Source organism: Phoxinus phoxinus (genome assembly GCF_949152265.1).
Source record: "Phoxinus phoxinus genome assembly, chromosome: 6".
NCBI classification, from domain to species: Eukaryota; Metazoa; Chordata; class Actinopteri; order Cypriniformes; family Leuciscidae; genus Phoxinus; species Phoxinus phoxinus.
In genome coordinates this window covers 7,914,716-7,938,484 of record NC_136881.1, presented here as the reverse complement: position 1 = coordinate 7,938,484, position 23,769 = coordinate 7,914,716, and the positions used below count along the sequence as shown (strand labels likewise).

General features: G+C 36.9%; 1 protein-coding gene across 1 annotated transcript in view; it reads left to right on the top strand.

Annotated features, from left to right (window-relative positions):
- Positions 1 to 23,769, top strand: part of mad1l1 (mitotic arrest deficient 1 like 1) — a 65,170-nt gene that overhangs the window by 6,521 nt on the left and 34,880 nt on the right. The window contains exons 9-12 of the mRNA XM_079616955.1: positions 386 to 447; positions 7,161 to 7,247; positions 17,064 to 17,208; positions 21,270 to 21,410. Of these exons, the coding sequence (XP_079473081.1) occupies positions 386 to 447; positions 7,161 to 7,247; positions 17,064 to 17,208; positions 21,270 to 21,410 (435 nt within the window). The remainder of the gene's footprint in view (positions 1 to 385; positions 448 to 7,160; positions 7,248 to 17,063; positions 17,209 to 21,269; positions 21,411 to 23,769) is intronic.

Below are 23,769 nucleotides of genomic sequence, written 5' to 3'. Positions count from 1 at the left end.
AGTGATTTTGCCTAAGGTTTAATAGACAGGCGAATCGTTGTCATTTAGGAATAAGATTGCGTGGGTGTTTGAATCAAGATTGCAATCTTTTGATTAATCGTGCAGCTCTACTATGCATGATTGACTTCCTGATTTTAAATGATCTTTTGCATTATATTTCACCCCAAAATCAAAAGAAAATACATTTTCATAAAACAAACAAGTCTATTTTAGGACAAGACAAGTATGATGTCTTGCTCCTTAATTTCAGAATTTGTCGAAAGTATGAGCTGTTCTGTTATTCAAAATGTAATGTATTTGTACATAATAGTAGTGTTTGTTTTGGCTTTTAATGTATGATGATTTTAATCCATCATTGTGTCTGGATGTGATTTTTATCTTCTAGAAATTAGAGCATGAGCTGCAGGCTTGGGAAAACATTGGCCAGGCTACAGGACTTAATATTAGGTACGTATTTTCTAATGTTTATTTTTTTTTTAATAGAGTTTTGTGGAAATATTGCATTAAAAGCCTAATAGATATCTGACACTCAATGTATATAGCCATATTTGAGGGTATAGATATTTTAGTAAGCACTATTTGAAATTTGTGAAACCTAAAGCAATTGTTTTGGGTGATGTGGTGATTTCAAAGCCACTAGAGGGCGCTCTGATCTTAAGAAACAGGTTGTTTCTCTCTTCCTGTCTGCACCTGTGTAGGTCTATTAACTTGTATTAGGTCAGTCAGTGTTATTGGTTGTAAATTCTACATGCTCTCTGGTTCTGCAGTGTTTTCAAGGTCAGCTTGTTATATATGCTGGAACAGTGGCTGATGTGTGGAGTAGGTTCAGTGTGTTTGCATATGCATGTGTTCTATTGATCGTGTGTGGTGCAGATGTGCTTTGTCAGTCATGTGGAAAGATATAAACATTGTCTGTTTAATGGCTTATGGGGCTTTGGTGGAGCGCACTCACACAGACAGTGCTATTGAATTACCCCTCACAATGACAAATATTGAGACTCTTATTGGTCAATCACTGTCCTAAAACATCAGACATCAGTGCGAGTGACTGATCTGTTTAACGCCCGCTACCAATATTGAATGATATTATGAATATCTAACATCTGCCTATATAAATTAGACCGATGAATATTCCAAACCCGTATGTCTGTAGAAATCAAAAGGAGAAATTCTGAATAATGGACTAGTCACTCTTTTACTGCAATCATTATGAATGGATCAGAACTTTTTAAAAAAGCTACAAAACAGATGCAAAAGAACCTTATGATAGCTTTGTGTGAGGAGCAGAGCAAATTTTGAGCTTGTTTTTACACTTGGTCATCTTCATGCGTTTTGAATCGGAAAGCTATTAAAACTGTTGCATTTAAACTAAGCAACACAAATGCATGTCAATGCAAAACGATTATAAATCCGATCGTCAATTCCCAAGCCATATGCAAATTCATTGTAGTTCACATCAACGAAAGCAACAGATATGAGCTTCATTTATTTATCATCGGCTAATTTCAAGATCAAAGAGGGAGACACAATAAGAGAGAGAGTGGTAAGATAATTTAGTGTCAATACTTTTAATGAAGATGATTGTGTGTGTTGAGCTTCAGGATGCGACGCCAAACATTGTCTCATTTGCGGCTGTTTACGCATCAGCTTGCTGAAGAGTAGGCTACTCCTCTGCGGCGGGTCATATCTGTGGCAGTGCAGTAGTGCTGTCATGGCTGCCGTAGCCAGTAACACGCTCTCACACATTAATTTTTTTGGGAGGAGTTACATTTACATACCGGTATGTGGTTTCAACAACCAAATGCATCTACACTTGTGCAGTTTCGTCTGGGATGCATCTCTCAAGCCACCTTTTGAAGTCGTTTGAGTGATCAGGTTTAAATCTGTCTCGATTCTTCTCAGAGAAAATAACAAGGAATGTCAAGGTGTAAACGGGCCCTTTAAGTTGCTGAAAATCATGATACCAGTTCATGAATAAATTAGTTTTGAGTGTTTTTTTATTAATCAGTTGGTCTGATCTGAAAAAGTCATTCATTATCTGTTTTTCTAAGTTCAACTGAATCATCAATGAGGGGAAAAAGAAAATACATTTTGATTTGTTTTTCGCGCTAATCTATCATGACTACGGAAGACATGAAACAGATTTTCATGTTATAATACAGTGAGCACAGTAAATTATTAATTTCTTCTTTTGTTTTCCGTGGAAGGGCCAAAAGCATACAGGTTTGATACATGAAAACTGAAGTGTTACTTCTAGAGAGGGTGGAAAATGGCCATGTAAGACAAAATGATTGAAATTGAGGGCTAGGTCCGTATTATAAATAATAAAAAAAGTTATCCTTATAACTCCATTTTCATAGAGTTTAAATTATGTATATATCATTTGGCTAACCTTAGGATGGTTCTTTTTTTCCCTATTTCTCCACTTTCCATCTTTTTGTGGTAATACTTTACCACAATAAAAGTACAGAATATTAATACAAAGATGTTAAAAAAGTGGTGCACAGCATTTTTCAGTGTTTTTGTGCATTTCTACAGTATTTCTATTTTATTTATAGAGAAATCGAAACCAACTCAATGTAGGTTACAGAATGATGACATTTGAATTACAGTATCACAGTATGAAATCTTAAGCCAAGCACACAGGATTGAAGCTTGTCACGTTTCATGTTTGAATTCTGAAAAAGTATTTAGTTTCCACAAAAGTATTAAGCAGCATAATAAGAATAAGAATAAGAAATGTTTCTGGAGCATCAAATCAGCATAAATATTAGAATGATTTCTGAAGGATCATGTGACATTGACGACTGGAGTGATGCCAAATCACTTCCTTCTATCTAAGCCTAACATGCTAGCCTAGGACAACTATAAGTTAGTCTTTCATAGTTTCATTTTAGTGTCCCGGCTAGGAATTAAACATTTTTTGGGTGATCGGTTGCTTTAAATAGACGAAGAACTGAATTATCATAATAACTGAAGTATGTCACATCTAAACTCTAAAACGAATGCTTGTAATGTTGTGTAAGCAGAACTGTGATCATGTTCACATTGAATGGATTGGAGTGGAAGAGCTTTAAACAAAATTTCTTCTCACAAGCTCAGGGCTAGGGCTGTCAGAGTAACCATCATTACAAACAAACAGAGGTGGCAGCAAATTATATTTTTATATTAACCTGTTCAATATAAATACACAATAACAATCTAGTTAAATATTCAACAAAATGTTTTTTCATTGCATAATAAATGGAACGATATTGAATTGTTTCCGGTTATATGCACCAATATAACAATGTATGGCAATATTTAAGTCATTTTATCATTTTCTTACCCTCTTTCTTTAGGGCACTTTAGGATTGCAATTTTCTTGGCGGATTCAGATTTCCAATTTTTTTTTGTACGTGTGACCTGCCAATACCGATTTTAGCCAATTACGATTTTCTTTCAAAGAATTATGCAAAAAAAAAATCATAATTTCTTCAATGCAAAATTTTATTTTCATTAAAAAACAAGACAAAAGACATTAATAAAATAATAAACAACAGCGCAAATAAATACAATAGAATAAAGAGAGATATGAAGTAAACACGGCTTTAAGCTTTTCAGGTGGGTGTACAGTATATTCAGATATAATTCGTATATTCAGGTAATAAATACAGAAATGAAAGCAATTAAATGTAGAGAGGGATTTTCTTTGTCTTTCGTTCTTTTATTAACATGACACACAGCAGCAGGAATATTGGGCAGCTGTCACTTTAAGAGTTTATGCACATATCCTATACTGTTACACAACTTGCGTTATCTTTCTCAACTAATTAAAGTCCAAAACTGAACTGAATTCTTGCCTAGATGGGCATTATAATTATAACACAATCGTTTGGTACTTGCGACTCACAAGCTGCTTGTGCGCTGAGCTCAGTGGTGTGAGCTTGAAACCTTCAGGAATTTACACAAATTATGCACAATACCAGCAGTATTTAACCGGAGGGAATGAGACGTGTGAGTGAGAGGAGGCGGGTGTGTGTCACTTCGCCGTCGGAGAGAAGAGAGCGAGAACGCGCAGCTGACGTTATTGGCTGTGCCGCTGGCAACAAAACGGACCGGCTTGGAATCGGAAAGATGTGAGATTGGCCAGCCGGTTACCGGCCCGGGCCGATCATCCGGAAAATCGGCTGATTCTGGTCCCTGGCCGGTCGAGCGGTGCATCTCTTGGGCAAACAAAAAATCATTGTGATATTCACAATGTTGCTTAGTTTTATAACAACAAAATCATTGCAGATGTATTGTGAATGATTATTTTCATCATCTAATATGTGTGTTTGAATGTGGTAGAGAATAGACCTTCCACTTTGAGCATTCAGAAATTGCCCAGTAATGATGATTAACTTTAAATGGCACATAATCTGACACAGTTTTGTAGATTCAATAATATCCTTCCTGGATCTGGTCAAAATCTTAATTCATACATAGGTACTTTCTCCTCATATAATTTTCTCCCCTCCCTGTTCACTGTGACGTCCGTTTTTCTCAGCGAAGGTTTTGTTCCTGTTTGTATGCATTTCCTGTCTTTGAAGTGTGATATGGCCTTCGCTGTTTGAATGCAGGGTTCAACTGATTATCCTCACATTCGCCTGGGTAAAACACTGTATGTAATCAAACTCTTCTCAATGCTTTTCCATTGCTTTGAGAGAATAATGGCAAGGCGAATGAGCATAAAGTGGCCGTCTCGCTTTGGTGGAGCTGAAATCTGTTTTTGGATTCTGATTGATCATTGAACATTTCTCATTCCGCTCTCTCTGCTCCCAAGGCCTATCAACCACCACATTCACCGGCAGTATAAATATGTCTAGCAGTAGTTTCATTCTGTTCTCTCATGTTTTACCTGGGTGAGCAATGTAACTCTCGCGGGGATTCTCCAAATAAAAGAAACCGGTGTCATATCTTCTCAATGTTTTGTCTCAGCAAAGAAAAGTGCAGCGGTTGGGACTTTCCCTTTTCCCTATTTCGTCTTGCTGTGAAGGAAACGAGAGATAACCTCCTGAAAAATGAAGGGGGAAAGAGGAATTTATACTCTGTCTTATGATTCCTTTCCTTTATGTTCCCTCTGTTTGAATGCTGAATCAATTCTCTTCAGAATTAGCTTTCATCTTGAATACAGAACAAAGGTGTCAACCATAAGATAGCACTTTCATCATAGAAATTTAAAGAAAAATAGTCAAACATGAGCAAATGCATCCGAAGCCTTTCTGTCTGTGGGTGTGATTAAGTTCATGAGCTTTTTGTTTGATGTTGACAGCTCTGTTAATTATGCAAATCAAAGACAGCCAATGTAATTTAACATGCCCTATGATCATTTGAAGCATGACCCAGTAGTTAGCAGTGTATGTTATATTGAAACAAATATGAATATATTAGGCAGTTTGAATGTATATTGCTACTGAATTCTTACACTGAGTACTTCCAGCAAGCATAACATAGCATTTATAAACCGAATTTGCATAATTATGTCAAAACTTGCTTTTATGAGAATGCTTGGGAGAATAACAACACCAAACAATAGAGCCCTGCGTAACAGTATGGGATTTAAAGAATTTATGTAAAATCTTTCAAAAGAAGATTGCATTTAATCAGAAAATCTTTTTTTTCTTTAAGCATGGCCCAGTGATTGTAATAGGAATAATGCAAGTTCAAATTAAATTAAATTTAACGACTGACATCAAAATAAATAAAACTTTACATACCGGTAATTAAAAACACTACTTACAATATGGACAATTTTAGTATGGGAGGTTGAGGAGTTAGATAAGTCAATGTATTTTTGCAAAAAGCTAAAATAAAAGGAAAAGAAAAGTCAGGACAATACAGCTTTGGAGAAAATGTCTTCATCTATTAGGAAGCAGATTCTACTGTAAATGCGCAAATTTTTGTTTCATAAGCAGCTGCTAATGAGTCTTTTAGAGAATGAGTTTTCAGAGTTTACATTTTCTGGTCTTAAAGAATGCTTTCCATGAGTAAGGTACACGTTGTTATACCATTAGTACAGAAAAAAGAGAGATGGTTGTGAGAACTATTAGATGTGTATTGTTGGACATAATTAACCTTGCATTAAAAGTTGGCAGTTTCAGCATTAGCGATCAACCAACATGTTGCTTTTTGATGGCCGATGCCAAATAATAACAGATATTGGACAGAACAAATATCACATTTAATTTAATGATAGTGAATTACATGCATAACAATTGCTGCAATAAAAGTTTTACAGAATTAGAAATGATAGGAAAATATCAATATGTAAAACATTATTTGGACTTGATAAATCTGTAAAATAAATGTTTTATACATTTGAAACATATTAATTCTGTAATCCTATAATAGTAATTTTTACAAATAAAGAAATAGTTAAAAACATAAAAAAATAAGAAAAATGCTGTAATTAACTGTGCACTCAGTAATCTGGTAAGTTTGTGTGCACTGTGCATCATATTTTCTCAAATAAAGACCAGATAGTGTTAATTTTTACATACAGTACACAGTGACTAAGACATGAATATGATATAAGAGGCCAACTGGATCTCACTCTCAGACAAAAAGGTATGAAAGCTGTCACTGGGGCTGTACCTTTTCAAAAGGTACACTTCTGTACCTAAAGGGTGAATATTGGTACCTTAATGGTACATATTAGTAACTAAAAGGGACAAAAGTGTACCTTGAAAAGGTACAGCCCCAGTGACAGCTTTCGTACCTTTTTTTTCTGAGAGTGATACTGTGGCATAGTTTGGGATGTTGGCATGGATGGAGTGTCACAGATTTTTAAGCAGGCTACAATTACACTAGTTTTAACTTCCAAATGTGTGGTATTTATTACAATGTTGCACATTTCGCACTAAACCCTGTTACCATAACTACAATTTTGGAAATAGGGTTGCCGGAATTGCAAACCTTGTAGACAATAATTATAAAGTATAAAACTGCTCATTTAGTATTGTAATATAGTTTGGTTTCATTAGGTGAACGGCCAGAATTTTCTGAAGGTGAAGGATCTACTTTCAGTAAGCCTTTGCTGAAAACGAAAATTGGGCTTTTATTATACTCTTCAGGCCCTTTTTGTACTCTGTTCATCTTTCATTGTGCATTTAATTTCATTAATTTTGTTGTTGTTGTAGGAAACCTGAGGATTTATCCAGGGAGGTGATACAGATTCAACAGCGAGAACTGAACTTGAAACAGCAGAACTACACACTCAATAGCAGGTAAATACACACATTCACATGCACTGAAAGGTATGGACCATTGACTTTGGGTCAGTAGGCAAGGCTGTAACGTTCAAACACCTTTTCAAAGGGATCTCTTCTATATCATAGAGCTGATTGTAGGAATGTGCTGAAGCAATTTTAGATTAAATAATTGATAGTCGAGCTGTGCTGTCACTGCATGGTTTGCAAAATTGACATCTTCAGTAAGAATTGAGATGGACAGTCTCTATTGAACCTTCACTTGTGAGCGACAGCTCTACTCCAGAGCATGTGATCTGTCCCTCAAGCGATAGATTGGGGCAGTCTATCTATATGTGGGTTCATGTCTGTTTTTGTGCTTAAAAATGTCATTATTTGACAAGGCCTCTAATGTGGGTCTCATTTCATCCTGTGCAGCTCTTTCAAAGGCAGTAATGGGGTCTTTTCTTGAGTTTCACCGGCCAGCATTAGCCAATCTCTTTGATGCTCTTTCTGTCTATCTCTGGTTTCTCCCTCTCTCTAATTGTCAGACGGTAATTGGTCGATGGGTGTTGGTGCGTGTCGGCGCTGCGCGGCTCGTCACTTCAGCAGTCAAGTCAAACGAAACTATGACAATATCAGATCTCACTAATGAGCTGAGTGTTGAGATTGGGCTAATTATGAACTATCATGTCTTCTAAAACAGCTTTGCAAAGTAATGAGTCTGCTGTCATTGCTTTCTTAAGTTCTTTATGGAAGAAGTAAGGACTGTCTGCCCCCCCCCCCACACACACACACAAACACAACCTTCTCTTTTTATTGCTTACTTTAATGTGTTTCTGTCAGATATAGGCCTATTATTTGCAAAGCAACTTACATCTGGCGAGTGGAGGATGTCTAGTGTGTGGAAAACAATACGTTTTTGTGAACCTTTGCTACTTTTTAATTGCAGACAGTAACTGAAGTAGACTTAGAGCAATGTCCTACAACATTTTGGCTTCAAAACAATAATTGGCTCTGGTACCTCAGTAGTAATTCTCAATCGATACCGTCGGTAACAAATGCACTTTTTCAGTTGATTGATGCAGTTTAAAAAATGGCTGTCGATAGATAAATTCCATGTCAAATGCTTACAGTTAATCTCATACATTTATGTTGTTGTTAAATCATTTGGATAACACACATAGTTATGGAAGTAAAATAATGACAAATGTTTTTGAAATAAAAAAGCCTGTTGAATTGCACTACTTGAAAAAAATATGTATTGCATTAACCATGCTTGCATTTTAATGCATTGTATTTTTAGGGCTTGCATTTTTATGGGCTGAAATTCAACATGGTTGTATATTTAAGCTGTGAATATTTCAATTCAAAACATTTCAAACACATTTTCATTCATAAAAATTCATTAATCCATTTTCACCTTTCATATTTCACTTCCAAAATATTCAAACTGTTTAAAAATACAACCTATAATATTCAACGGGCAATTTTCGGTCCACTTTATTTCGCTTTACAAATTCGCTTCCACAAATTCAGTGGTTCAAATTCGACAGTAAATTCAACACTGACATCCAGGAACTGCAGGAAAAGCAGTAGATTACCGAGCATACTCTCCATCTGCTGTTAATCAACCTCACCAGCAGGGAGTGCAAGCGCGTGTTGTTGACGAAGACCAGAGCAACAGTTAGAGCAAGCCATTCATTCATTCATTCATACACACTGATTTATAGAAATGTAAGTGTATTTGTGATTATTATGAGGGCTGCTTTTATGTTTAATTCAGTGTCTTCACGGTCCCTGTGTAGTCTACATGCATCTTTCTCTACCGTGAACGAGAACAAACAAATGTACAGAACAAATGTTACAATTGAGGTAGACATACATTTCTCTTGGTTGTTTAGTTGCCTTAACTTTATATCGCGGCGATGTGTTGCAGTATTAGGGTTTCCCTCAATAATTCAGGATTGCTGGACATATTAAACGCTTAACGTAGCTTAACTACAGTGATATAAAAGACCAAACTCGCACATATTGAGAAGGCTGTACTATGGCTACAGGCAAGCAGACTCAGAATATAAACTTAAAGCGCAAGCAAAGTTTCACGCTAAGCGTTTCCCAGTTATATTTGGTTATAAAGTTGGCTTGACGTTGGACATTCGCACATTTAGGAACCGTCTCTAAAGTTGCATACGACATTAGGCTACACACTAGAGGTCGACCGATAGTGGATTTCACCGATAACGATAGCTAGGTTGGGCCATACTTGCCGATAACCGATTAATGAACCGATAGTTTTTAAAATTGATACTGGATAAAAACAAACATAACACTCCAAGTAAAACAGTGCTGAACTTTATTATAAAAAAACTGTATTGAACCATGAAAACATGCTAAATGAAATAAATATATAAATGTGAATAATTATTTAAGTCAATAAAAGACATTCATTCAAACTGAAACAAAAAGTAATACTCTAAATAACAAATAAAACCAGTTACATTCAAAATGTAACTATTTAACTGTTCTTTTCAAGCCAACTTAATTAATTAAAAAGTAACTAAATTTGTATTAAAGTGAAGATGAAAAAAATAAATAACCGAAATCGAATGCTTTTCTGATTCGTTTATGTTTCTGTCGGCTGTATGAACATATCAGTTTGCTTACGTCTCTAGCTTTAAATATGCAACTTATCTGCATATTTAATGCATAAAAATGACCAGCTGGATATGAACTAATGCAAATAGAGGTAACAATTGTGACATTAAACATTCGGGTCGGACTTACGTTTATGTTTGTCAGTGTTTTAACCGCTTGAGGTACTAATGTTAGCGTCCTCTCAGCCTCGAAGGCAAACAAATGCCTACTGTCTCTACTAATGCAGCATTTAGTCAACAAATTAATCACTTTATAATGATATGACAAAATGTACTGTATAGGCTACATACATTTGAGCTGTCGGTGCTTTAAACGCGCGTCTGATGTCAGCGCTCTCCACGCAGCATGTGCTCTCAGTGCAGCACGCAGAATCACGTGTCGAAATGAACAACACGAGGCACAAGTTTTTATTACACCTCTAGAGGCCGCTCTTGTACTGCATCGTGCCAGCAGACCCTTCTCAGCTCTTACACTGTGTAATGAATGACAGCGTGCGCTTCTCAGCTGCTCCAGCAATGGACGCAACCAGGAAAAACTATCGGTATATATTTTTGCCGATAACGATAGTTCCACCAGTCAACAATCGGTGCCGATTAATCGGCAAAACCGATGAATCGGTCGACCTCTACTACACACGTTTCTAACTTCAATAGCAAACTTCTATTTATGAATAAATATAAAAAATATAAAAGGTGTGCATCACGTCTGACACCTACATGAACACTTACAGTTGTTTTTATGACTGCAAGTCATTCTCTTCCAATGCTATTGAAGTTAGAAACGGAATGTCGTATTTAACTTTAGAGACGGTCCCTAAATGTGCGAATGTCCAATGTCAAGCCAACTTTATAGCCAATATATCACTGGGCAACGCGTGAAACTTTGTGTGTTAATATATTCTGAGTCCATCTGCTTGCCTGTAGCCATATAGTACAGCCTTCTCAATAAGGTGCGAGTTTGGTCTTTTATAATATCACTGTATTAGTCCATTAAGATACGTTAAGCGTTTTATATGTCCAGCAAGCCTGAATTATTGAGGGAAACCTGCGCAGCACATCACCGCGATATAAAGTTAAGGCAACTAAAGTTGAACAACCAAGATAAATATGTCTACCTCAAATGTAACATAACATCAGCATCGGGGGAATAACATTATAATCTCGTTCACGGTAGAGAGATGCATGTAGGCTACACAGGGACCGTGAAGACACTGAATTAAACATAAAAGCAGCCCTCATAATAATCACAAATACACTTACATTTCTATAAATCAGTTTTATGAATGAATGAATGGCTTGCTCTAACTGTTGCTCTGGTCTTCGTCAACAACACGCGCTTGCACTCCCTGCTGGTGAGGTTGATTAACAGCAGATGGAGAGTATGCTCGGTAATCTACTGCTTTTCCTGCAGTTCCTGGAGGTCACTGTTGAATTTACTGTCGAATTTGAACCACTGAATTTGTGGAAGCGAATTTGTAAAGCGAAATAAAGTGGACCGAAAATTGCCTGTTGAATATTATAGGTTGTATTTTTAAACAGTTTGAATATTTTGGAAGTGAAATATGAAAGGTGAAAATGGATTATTTAATTTTTATGAATGAAAATGTGTTTGAAATGTTTTGAATTGAAATATTCACAGCTTAAATATACAACCATGTTGAATTTCAGCCCATAAAAATGCAAACCCTAAAAATACAATGCATTAAAATTAGTGCTGGGTATCGATTCAAATTTCAAGAATCGATTCGATTCCGATTCTCAAGATCTTGAATCGATTATCATTATTCGATTCGATTCGATCCGATCTGATCCAATCTTATATTTTTTAAATCAAAAGTTTTAACTGTTCATGAACAATCAAGTGTTTGTATTAAATAACATTCACAAACATACATTAATGTTGTAAAAATGTATTGTTCACTCAATGTGTTAGATGTTAGATAAGGCATTACTAATGCCGCATTAGTTTAATGAATGGTATCTTAATGTAGTGTTACCAACTAAACAGGAGATAAAACGTGTTTTATTTGACTTGACTGTCCTTGACGTGCACACGATACCACTTTAGGGGCCGTTCACATATCGCGTTTTATGCGCGTGCAAATTCAGTGAGATGCACTTCAATGCATCTCAACAGGTCATGTGACAAAAACCAGCAGCCTTTCCGTAACAACATGGAAAGCTCGGCCGAACAGCTGATCATAGCTGTACAGGGCGGCTTTTTATTTCTCATCTCAATGAATATATCTAGTAGTAAAGCTAATGCAAGGGCTAGAAATCAATTAATTATTTGATGATACTTCGATCGATCGTCATCATGGAGAGCGCAGTTTGCACCGTTTTCTCCTCTCCACAAGCGCGTGCTTTCCCTTTGCGTCTGTCGTTGCTATGCAACCATGAACAGAGGCGAGCCTGGAAAACGAATTTGCACGGGCAAAAAACGCGCTATGTGAACGGCTCTTTCCTCCTTTCTGGTCAACAAGTGGATTCAGAGGAACCGCATTAGCAGCGCCGCCGGTCGCCATGTCTCAGTGTGTTTATGGGGAAAATGTAGGCCTGTTATTAAATCGATCCTCTGAGTTACGGATCGATCTTTAGAAATTAATATGAAAATCGATTCAGAATTTGTGAATCGATTTTTTCAACACAGCACTAATTAAAATGCAAGCATGGTTAATGCAATACATATTTTTTTCAAGTAGTGCAATTCAACAGGCTTTTTTATTTCAAAAACATTTGTCATTATTTTACTTCCATACATAGTGCCAAAAGGGACATGATAATGGAAGAAAAATAAGAAATGGGGGGGTATATTTAAATGTGTTTGCGCTCCCCTGAGAAACTTTGCGTTTGCTCGCAAAGAATTTAGCTCGAACCCTGAAAAAATCTCACTTGCCAGTAGCCTTAGGCTAAATCCAAAATCGCCCCCTTTACCCTAAAATAGGGCATTATTTTTTTTTTATTCTCTTTATTGAGTTTTTTTGCATATCAAATACAGAAAGACAAAAACACAATAACAAACAACAAACATCAGAGGACACCATTTCCATTTCCATGCTAAACCAATCATTTAAACATTCTCACCAAAATAATCTATGAAAGTTTGCCACATTGAATAAAATGTTTCAGACCTCCCCCTCAACAAATATTTAATTTTCTCCAATTTCAAATGAACCATTATGTCTTTCATTAAGGCTAGGTGAGCAGGGGGCTTTTTCTGTTTCCAACACAAGAGAATCAATCTCCGCGCTAACAAGGTCACAAAACAAACCATGCTGTTTTGGGTGTCTGAAAGTTGTACATTGACTGGTTTCACACCAAAAAGAGCCCAGATTGGTTCTGGCTCAAGCTGTTTTTTCAAAATCTTGGAAAGGGTTTGAAATATATTATTCCAATAGGTCGTAATGTGAGGACAATTCCAAAACATATGTGCAAGCGAGGCTGGCCTTTGTAAACATCTATCACAAGAGGGACTAATGGAAGGAAACATCTTTGACAACTTTAATTTGGATAAATGCAATCTGTGTAGCACCTTGAACTGCAAAAGACCATGTCTAATACATACAGAGGTAGAATGAACATTTCTTTGGGCTTTTGACCATTGATTGTCTGTAATTGACACCCCCAGGTCCTCCTGCCAGGCTCTTTTCAAATGGTCCAATGTAGGTGTAGTTTCTTCCTGTGATAGCACATTGTGGATTTTAGCAATTAGCCCTCTTTGAAATGGGTTAGACAAAAACACTGTTTCCATTGTGGAGTTTGGGGGCTGATTAGGAAAAGACGGAAATGAGCCCTTAACAAAACTTCGGATCTGTAGGTATTTGAAGAAAAAATAGGGCATTATTTGAGGGTACAGCCATTTGTAGTGGTGGACGTAATCGAGTGCACTCATTCTATCCCACATTGCACCGTAATAACGAGTGTACAGCCGATGTACGCTCAATGACTGTCCGAATTCGCTCACTCTTTTTCATTCACTCCTTCAAGGGTATTGTATTAGTGGACTAACTTAGGGAATAGTGATTGAGGGTTTAGGGGCCTATTTCAGATTCAGCTTTAGTGATCTTGAAGACATTACACAGCAATCCTGTTACACAAGCAAAGCAACAGTGGGTGTCTATTTATCGTAAAGTAGAAGTGCAACAAAATAATGCTTCACGATAAATAAAGCTAAAGATGATGAACGAATTGCAAGGAATCACAAAAAATTATCAGACATACAAGAGTAAATGCAAACAAGAGTTTGTTGTTAGTTGCCAACAGCACAGCAGCTCCAGACAAACAATGACACTCACAACCAGTGTTACTGGAATCAAAGCAAGCAACCTCAGCGTCTGTTTTCAGGCCTTCCCGCTTAGCTCTCTCCTGTGCTGGAAAGCTTTTCTAATATTAACATGGGTCCTAAAGCTCTTTCCTGGTCATAACCCTTAATTTTCCAATGATATTTTGATGAGCTTTTCTCTTTTGTAATATCTCTCAGCCAACTCTCTCTTTCTACAGTCTTTTTTTCAAATCTCCATCTTGCTCGTTCTCTCTCCTCCACCGCCATACGCCCCCTAATGCTGATTGGCTACACACTTTTGTTGTTGTGTCTGGTTGTCGGTCCGACCAACTTTCAAACAGCATTTTTTCAAATATCGCTTACCCCACCTTTAATGCACATTTCTGCTTTCAAATAACACCTTATTTGCTACCATTAAATTAAATGCATATTGGCAAACATTGCCGCCCTGCTCAATCTATACTTGTGTGTATAAAACCCCATACTGTTATTTTTTTTATAACCATTTGCACAGACTGCTGTGCCATTACTGAATTAGCCACTTTGTTGCATGAAGGTCTTTTATTGTGATATCATGAATTCCATATTTTGTCGCCCATAACTAGTAAAAAAAACATTGGTTGCTTTGCATGTTAGATACATGTGGGTTGGTGAATATTCTCCCAAATAGGCTACGATACACACCGGACATTGATCAATATGGAGGATGTTCCCTCGCTAACACTGCATTGCTTTTTCCTTTTGAGGCCGTTTTCGTGATAATTTTTTAACATTTAAATAGAAGTGCAATGGCTGGTCTTGTGTAAATCATTTATGTAATGGAATAATGTGATGAACCATAAAATTACCCTCTTTGTATTATAATGCAAGTGCTTATAGATGCTTTACAATTACATACATGTGTTGGTGTGCTTTCATGTGATTCACTTGGTTGAAGCACTCCATTAAGCTACTCCTGTGTTGAGAAACTGGGCCAACTAAATCAATTACCCTATGCACTAACGAATAGAGGCAATTTGCATAATAAGCCTCACTATGTGCTGAGGTCATATTGATAGGAGACGAGTATGGTTTTGTGATTAGATTGTGCATTATTGTCTTATTGACCCTCCATGGCAGGCCATGATGATTTTCATTACAGCTCAAATTGGGCTGGATAGTTAGCATCTGGAAGAGATGAGAGGAGTTAATCAATTTAGCTATGAGGACACACACACAAACACACGCTGACTCACTCTTGCAAACACCGGCCCTCATATACTCAAATCCACAAACAAATCCCCCTTGTCAACTACCTCCAGAAAGCACAATTACATCCACCCGGACAGTCTTAGCACTTTCTCTCCCTTTAATCCAGCAGATACAAAGATTTTGTATCACAAACACTTTTGGAGAAAATTTCATGGAATTGAACTCTTGCTGTGGGTAATTTCTCTCACTCTGCAAGGTCAAGTGGAAAAGTGCTTTCCCAGTCAGAGTCTATCTGTATCAAACATCCTTCCTTTATCTCCAGAAGACACATGCACACACAAACAAACAGCTTCCTCTCATGTAAATAAGTGCTGCCTTTTTGCTTACTGTTTTGATGTCCATTCTTGTTTCAGCAGTGACCTCACACAAAGATTGGGCAAAATACTGTTACTGAAAAAATTGTGATATCAAAAATGTGTAAAGTGTAAAATACGAACATTGCTCATATTTTGGTACCTGGCAGATAATGTGAACGATCTTGCTAGCTGTCCTTACCTCGCTGAACACAGAGCTGTAGAAGAGAAATATGAATTTGGATTATTTAAGTACAGACATAATCTATTACAATTAGGGATGTCCCAATCAAGATTTTTTGTGCCTCCGAGTCATACATAGTCCCAATCTGATACATTAGTTTTTGCGCGTCATGCACAAACTTTCCCTCTTCTTTCTTTTTAATGGGGGTTTGCAAACCCATTTGAAGGTTCATAGCGCCCGCCACCTACTGTTCGACACCTGCTGACATCTGACGTAAAATAAAATATCGGGCTTAGGATAGCTGGCCCCGATCCTTGAGATTGGCTTGGGACAGCCCTAGCTAAAATATTGCAATACTCCATAAAAAAGTAACTAATTGCTTTACTTGGGTTGTATTCAGCCTTTTCTTGTTTGATTCAATTAAATCGAACTCAAATTCGTTTCCCCCCTTGGTGCGGATCTTTTGGGCAGGTATGAATATAGCAATTGCACTCGGGTGCGGACTAAACAACCGCACCAAGACCCAGCTGAAGAGGTTGTCTCGGTCTGGTTCTAAACGAACTCTGGAACGGTTCGAATTTCTGTCCAATGAATGGATGACCTTAGCACACGTGTGGTTTTGTTTACAAATTTTGTTTCACTTGCAAAAAGGGCAGTGTGAAAGCAAACCATATAAAAAAAATCTACATCATATTTGGTCCGGACCAAAGCAAGTGAACTAGCGGACTTTCCTGTTGTGAATACACCCTTAGTTACTTTTTATGGAAAGTAATGCATCACGTTACTTTTGTGTTACTGTTTCTCGGCTGGGCTTGCTTGTTTGTTTTTTAATAACAAACAGTTCTATATTTTGGCAAATGTAAGGGACAATTCACACCAAAAGTTAAATGATTAAGTGTCAGGCTGAAGGAAATGCAAATTCATACCTTCATACACACACACACACACACACACACACACACACACACACACACACACACACACACACACACTTACTTGTTGGTGGCTCACTGTCTTCTAAACATTGTGCACCATTTCCGAGAATGGCATAGCAACAAAGAGTATATATTCAGCTGCGAACACTAAGCAGGCAGCTTTCATAAAGAAATTATGTCCCAATATATAGAGGGTGCAGTTCCTTTTGTTCTCCCCAGAGCTGCTCCATCCTAATGTTATTCTGGCTTTCAGCGTTCGCTCTGTGGAGAAGGCCCGCACTGAGCTCCTGCCCGAGATCGCTCAACTGCGCGCCAAAGCTCAAGAAGAACAGAAGAAACGAGAGAACCAGGATTCGCTGGTCCGTCGCCTGCAGAAGAGAGTCCTACTGCTCACCAAGGTGAAAAGCATATAAATACAAATTTTCAGCTATCTTGTCAAAACAAAAGAGTTCATACTTTGTAAACAAAAACTTCATCCCCAGTGCAAAATGGCTATATCTTTCTCTGGAAAAATTAGATGCGTACTACTTTTTACCTTTGTTTAAAACCTGATGTTTTGTAATGTAAGTGTGCTCAATATATCAACAACTAAGAAAGTATTATTACATTTACCAAATTTCATTAAGTAGCACCTTCATTTTCAGTTCTGCTATGGTAATACTAAATTAGCACATTACAGTATAAGTGGCAAAAGATGTTAGGTTTTCTTAAGAAAAGCCGAAGCCACTAGGGAACCTGAGTGGCACCAAATTAAAGAACAAATCAAAACAAAATAATTTCCCTAAATCTAATCCCCAAGTCCACCCAGCCTACCAAAATAAAAATATAGATAAACCAAATTCTTCTGCGTTTGGACGCCCTAACTAATCTACTCTATCTACGAAAAACCAAAGTACAAGAGGTGGCGGACACTCCTTATCTAATGTGTCTAACATTCAAACACCGCTGTGTGCAGTGCACCATGTATATTGCACAACCTTGCCTGTTCTCTTTTACCCAAACAAAAGAACATCAAGTTCTATCGAACAGCGGCATAAGGCACAGGTAACAAGTAGGTTCACACATTCACAGAGTAGGATTTGATAAACAAATACTACAAAATATAAATAACCAAACAAATGAACACGCACACGGACACACTTGCACGTCTGTCAATGAAGCACGCCGGGTGACTTTTAAACAGGCAGTGCGGCAGTGGATTGGGTGAAGTCATGACTCCTTGATGATGATTGGCAGGAGTCAGAGACCTGAGAGAAATAGCAGAATAAAAAGATAGAGATGGAGAGAGCGAGAGAAAAAAGAGAATGCAGGAAAGAATCACTACAGCACATGGAACATAACAACCCAATCCTGTCATCATTTACTGTCATTTCAAACCCATAAGACTTTTGTACATCTTCAAAACAAAGATATACTGTCAGATATTTTTAATGAAACCTGAAAGATTTCTGTCCCTCAATTACCGGTAAAAGTGAAAAACCTTTGACGCTTGAAAAAGTTCATGAGGACATTGTAAAAGAAATCCATATGAATCAAGTAGTGTTTGTGAACTAATGAGGTTTATTTTCAGACATCAAGCAAGCATGTTTAAGCTTCCGTTTAGCATATTTAATGTTTTATGCGTGTACTTTGATCATGGGTTATATGTGAAACGCATCTGTTCATCATTTGGAGTGATTCTATAAATAAATCTATTTGTGTTTCGAAGATCTTTTGGGTCTGAAATGATATGAGGGTGAGTAAATAAGGGAGGGAAAATAGTCATTAAAAAGTGATATGACCCATTATCTTGGTCTCCACCTCGTTCTCATGGACCTTATGAGTGGCTGTAACTTCTGTAGAAATCAAGAATGTGTCCTACTTCCTGATCTGAAGTCTTTCCAAAGGCTTGGATGAGATTTAGATAAATTGCTTGAGCACCACCTTATTGCGCATACGAATAATACTCTTGTTCTTTGTTTGTCAACAGCTTGGTTAATTGGTAATTAACAAAGGCTTCAATACACTCGAATCATATATCCTTAATAGGTGGTATTCGTTTTAATGAAGTCAATGTTTGGGTGTAATGATGTCTTGTCTACACTGGAGACATTCAGAGCCTCCTCAACAAACTGATCTAAACACACATGGACAATTAGAGCTGTCAGAACAAGTAATTAAGAGTTAATAAAAGCAAGCATGCTCTCATATTTCTCTGTTGTTCATTTGTTAATTACATTGATGGTAGACTGTGCTCAGTAAAATGTGGATGCATCAAATCAGTTTGTCCAGTAAAATTGTTCGGACAATAATGCAAATGCAAATTTTTTTCTGTCTACAAATATAATTAAGCATAACCGCATTTAAACATGAGATAAAGTGGTTTTTAAGATCTAGAAAAAGTTCTGTAGTGTCCAAACTTTTGAGTAGTATGATATATGATGATAAAGCCTGTTTGCACACACACACAGTTCCAGAAAACAAATAGAATTGACAAGCTATAATTTTGAGGCTGTTTGTCTCTAGCCATTATTGACAACTTTAGCGCTTCGCCTGATGCAGAACCAGGAAAAATGCATCAGCTGTCTTCAGAAGATTAACAGTTTTCTAGCTATGATTAAAAGCCAAGATAAAACGGTTTTATTGTAGCATTGACCCATGTTCTCCATTAAATGAAGATCCATAGGGGTGGAAAAAAAACTGCAGTGCGGCACAGATTGGTTTCCTCACTCACTCACCCACATAGATTCTCTCTTCGGCACAGGTCTGTGCCAAAATAATAGAGTCCTAAATGAGAGTTTGCTATCTGTGGGACGAATGAGGTGAGTTTAAGATAACAGCACGGGTGAATTTCATTACAATAGAAGCAGAAAAATAGCTTTTGAAGTGTTTGTGTGTGTGTGTGTGTGTGTGTGTGTGTGTGTGTGTGTGTGTGTGTGTGTGTGTGTGTGTGTGTGTGTGTGTGTGTGTGTGTGTGTGTGTGTGTGTGTGTGTGTGTGTGTGTGTGTGTTTGTGTGTGTGTCTGAATACTGATGTGTGTCGATGTGTGTTGACACCCCTTAGGTGGTTATAACTTGGATTAAAAGAAAGATCTGAACTGTTTCCATTACTTATAATAATACGGATACCTCTTTGACCTTTAAAAAGTAGTACAGAGTTACAAATGAAACTGACATAAGTTTTCAAATGTCTCTTTTTAAAAATGTCATAACTTATGTTAGTTATTGATAGCCATGGTTAACAACAATTGAGGTATATGATTAACACCTGGATGAAAAACACGGACATGTTTTTGTGAGATTTGATTACAAAATTGTTAGGGGAAAAACAAATTATATTGTGCTTTAAAGATAAACAAAAATAAATCTTAATTTTCTTGACCATTAAGCATATATACTGTATTACTATAATGCAACAAAACCCTGTAAATTGTTAAGTACATTACAAACAAAGCATTTCAACATACCACCATATTATATTATATTATGATTCAAATGGTTAAAACATTTTTTTTTCTAGTTTACTTTCTACTATCATACTGTACATTTAAAAATATTACATTAATTATAATTACCATTTGAAAATAAACTCAAACTGTGTGTGTATGTTTTTTTTTTTTATGTTTTTTTTTACAGTGAAATTTTCATGGCATATAAATATTTTGTAATTTAGATATATTTTCTTAAATATTTCGGAAGAAATGTGACCATTTTGTGAATTTCGCAGCTAAACCTGCATGGATGATTTGACGTCAGTCGCATTGATTGTTACGTCAGATGAACTTAACTAAAACTCCACAAATGCATCATTAACTTTCCATTTAAACGGATGTTAAAGGTCTGTTAGTGAAGGTTCTATCCAACATTAACCTTCACAACCTTTCTAGTTTGGGTGCATATATGTGCATGTGTCTGTTGGCGTTTTAGTATTCTCAGTTGACACTCCGGATAATGAATCACAATGTTTTATTGATCCTGCTGTTTTCGGCTTTAGAGACTAGACTAGATTTAATTTCGGTTTAATCGACTCTAAAATGAGATATTTACACAGATGACTCCAACTCAGAAGGGAGCTCGTTCACCCCATTAATTCTCCTCTAATATTTCTTGCATCTCTTCTCTTGTATTTAGAGCAATACAACGGCATTACAACTGATGCCTGCCAATTAGATTGTACTACATTGATTAGGTTGACCATTAAAGCATGTGAAATAAGTTCAGTAATAAGTGAAACACAATCAAGCTGTAGTAATTAAATTTGAATTAAGACATTGAACAGATTCTTTCATTTGGAAATTGTTTATTTGTACTTAATCACCCTACAATAAAAATCAGCCTCATCCGTTTATGCTTCTGCAAGCATCTCAGATAGTTCAACTTCACACAGCTAACTATATGCATGATGTCTTTGTATTGTACTGACCTAGCTTGGCCTGAATTGAGTTCTGGAATTGAAACTTGTGCTTTTGTATGTGGGTCAGGAGCGCGATGGAATGAGGGCCATATTAGAGTCGTACGACAGCGAGCTGGCCACAAGTGAATACTCCCCTCAGCTCATGCTCCGGGTCAAGGAGGCAGAGGACATGCTGCAGAAAGTCCAGACTCACAACACTGACATGGAGGTGAGAACTACATTACCCATAATGCATGGGTATGTTCAACAATGATTCAGTGATTTGTTCAAGTGTGGGTAAGCTGGGTATCTGCAGGTTGCAGTTATGGGTGTGACAAAAGGTCAAGAAACCTTTCTTTCTTTCAAGAAAGTTGTTCTTGAAAGCTGCCTATTAGGGTGTGGGGTAAAGTTATGAGTTAGTTTCTGTTGTAGCATTTCACCTTTTGGCATGCCCACTACTTTAACCTGCAGCTACCCCTGTCTTGATTTGTTTGCATCCCTGCAGCATTTTACATGCTTTAAACTGTTTTAGTATAATATACGTTTAAAAATCATGCTCTTCCCCTTTTGTTGTTTAATTCACGGGACCAGACACCAGTTATTTTACCAAGAGATCTCTTATTTATTTTACCATATGTACGACATAGGAGGGAGTGACAATGGACCAAACAAAGGTCTTCATTCCAGCATATCTGTCATCTCTCTGTCCTCTGGACAAAGAGGCTACTGCCCAAAAAACGACATGATCACATTATGAAATAAATTTTTATATGCTACTGCCCAAAAAACGACATGATCACATTATGAAATAAATGTTTTTCTCCAAAACACGTTGGCCACAATTATTGGCACCCTTTTATTAAATACTTTTTGCAATCTTCTTTTGACAAGATAACAGCTCTGAGTCTTCTCCTATAATGCCTGATGAGTTTGGAGAACAACTGACAAGAGATCAGAGACCATTCCTTCATTCAGAATCTCTCCAGATCCTTCAGATTCCCAGATCCATGTTGGTGCTTCTTCTCTTTAGTTCTCATCTGGTCAGGGAACTGGGACGGTCATGGCAGACGCTTCATTTTGTGCTCCGTAACACATTTTTGTGTTGATTTTGATGTTTGTTTTGGATCGTTGTCCTGATTGAAGATCTAACCACGGCCCATTATAAGATTTCTAGCAGATAGCGTCAGGTTTTTATTTTTTATGATATTTGATAGAATCCATAAAGCCATGTATCTGAACAAGAAGTCTAGGACATTCAGTAGAAAAATATGCCCATAACATTAAAGATCCAACGGTATATTCAATTGTACACATGGGGTACTTTTTATCCTTGTGTGCACCAAACCCATCTAGCGTGTTTGCTGCCAAAAAGCTATTTTTTTAGTTTCATCTGACCACAGAACCCTGTGCCGGTTTGAAGATCCAGTCGTGTCTGACAACTGAATTTTCTGGAGTTTGTCTTTGGATTAGCGAGGAGGATTTTTCTTGAAACCCTCCCAAACAACATGTGGTGATGTGGGTGTTGTTTTATTGTTTTAATTTTTGTATAGGCTTTCTGACCCCAAGACTCAACTAATCTCTGCAAATCTCTATCTGTGATCCTTGAAGACTCTTTGGCCACTCAAACTTTCATCCTCTCCGTCCATTAATGCAATATAGACACCTTCCTGGCAGATTCATAACATCTTTAGTTGATTTTAACTTCTTAATTATTGCCCTGATGGTCAATTTTTTGGCTATTTTCTTACAGCCACTTTCTATTTTGTGAAGCTCAACAATCTTTTGATGCACATCAGATAGATTTAGTGTTTCTCAAACTTTGTCAATGCATTTGGAATGCAAACATTGAACACTCAAATTCAGTAATTAAACACCTTTTCACTTTGTTTATGAATGGAACCATGCATGTTTCTATTGCTGCTGCCCTGGTGTTTGTATTTCTGTGAATTACGGTTTCTCTCTCATGGTCTCTCTCTCTTACTTCACCCATGATGTAAAATCACTCATGATTTTACTTCAAAAACATCACCTATTTGTTGAGGTTTAATGGTAATTACAATTCCTTCATGTTAAGAATGCTAATGATTCTGAAGTATTGTTTTGTTTTTTATTTCCTGTCTGGGTTTGACTTTGAATTATGAATAATTTATTTAATCTCATGTGTTAATGTGTTGACATTAGTAGGGCACATAATTACTCATGTTCATTTATTGCAAAACAATGTGGAAAACATGCCTTGATTTATTTATATAATTATAAAAAACATTTTAAATGTAGGGTTCTTGGCAACAATGCAAATACAAATGAACTGGACAGTAGTATTCAAGATTGAAACGCCACAATAATCAAATTTAAAATAACTCTGCATAGTCTTAATTGTATAATTAAATATAAATTAATCCTAACAGACTGTGTTTACGTGAATACTCGCAAAGACGACCATTTGCCGTGTAAAGAACTCAAGACACTCGCTAGCTGTTTGAGAGGCGGCTTTATGAGTGCGACTGCGCGTGCTTTGGCTAAGAGCGCACAGAACACCGTTTCTCAGAGATTGCACGAGTACCAAATGGTTTAAAATCACTTGACTG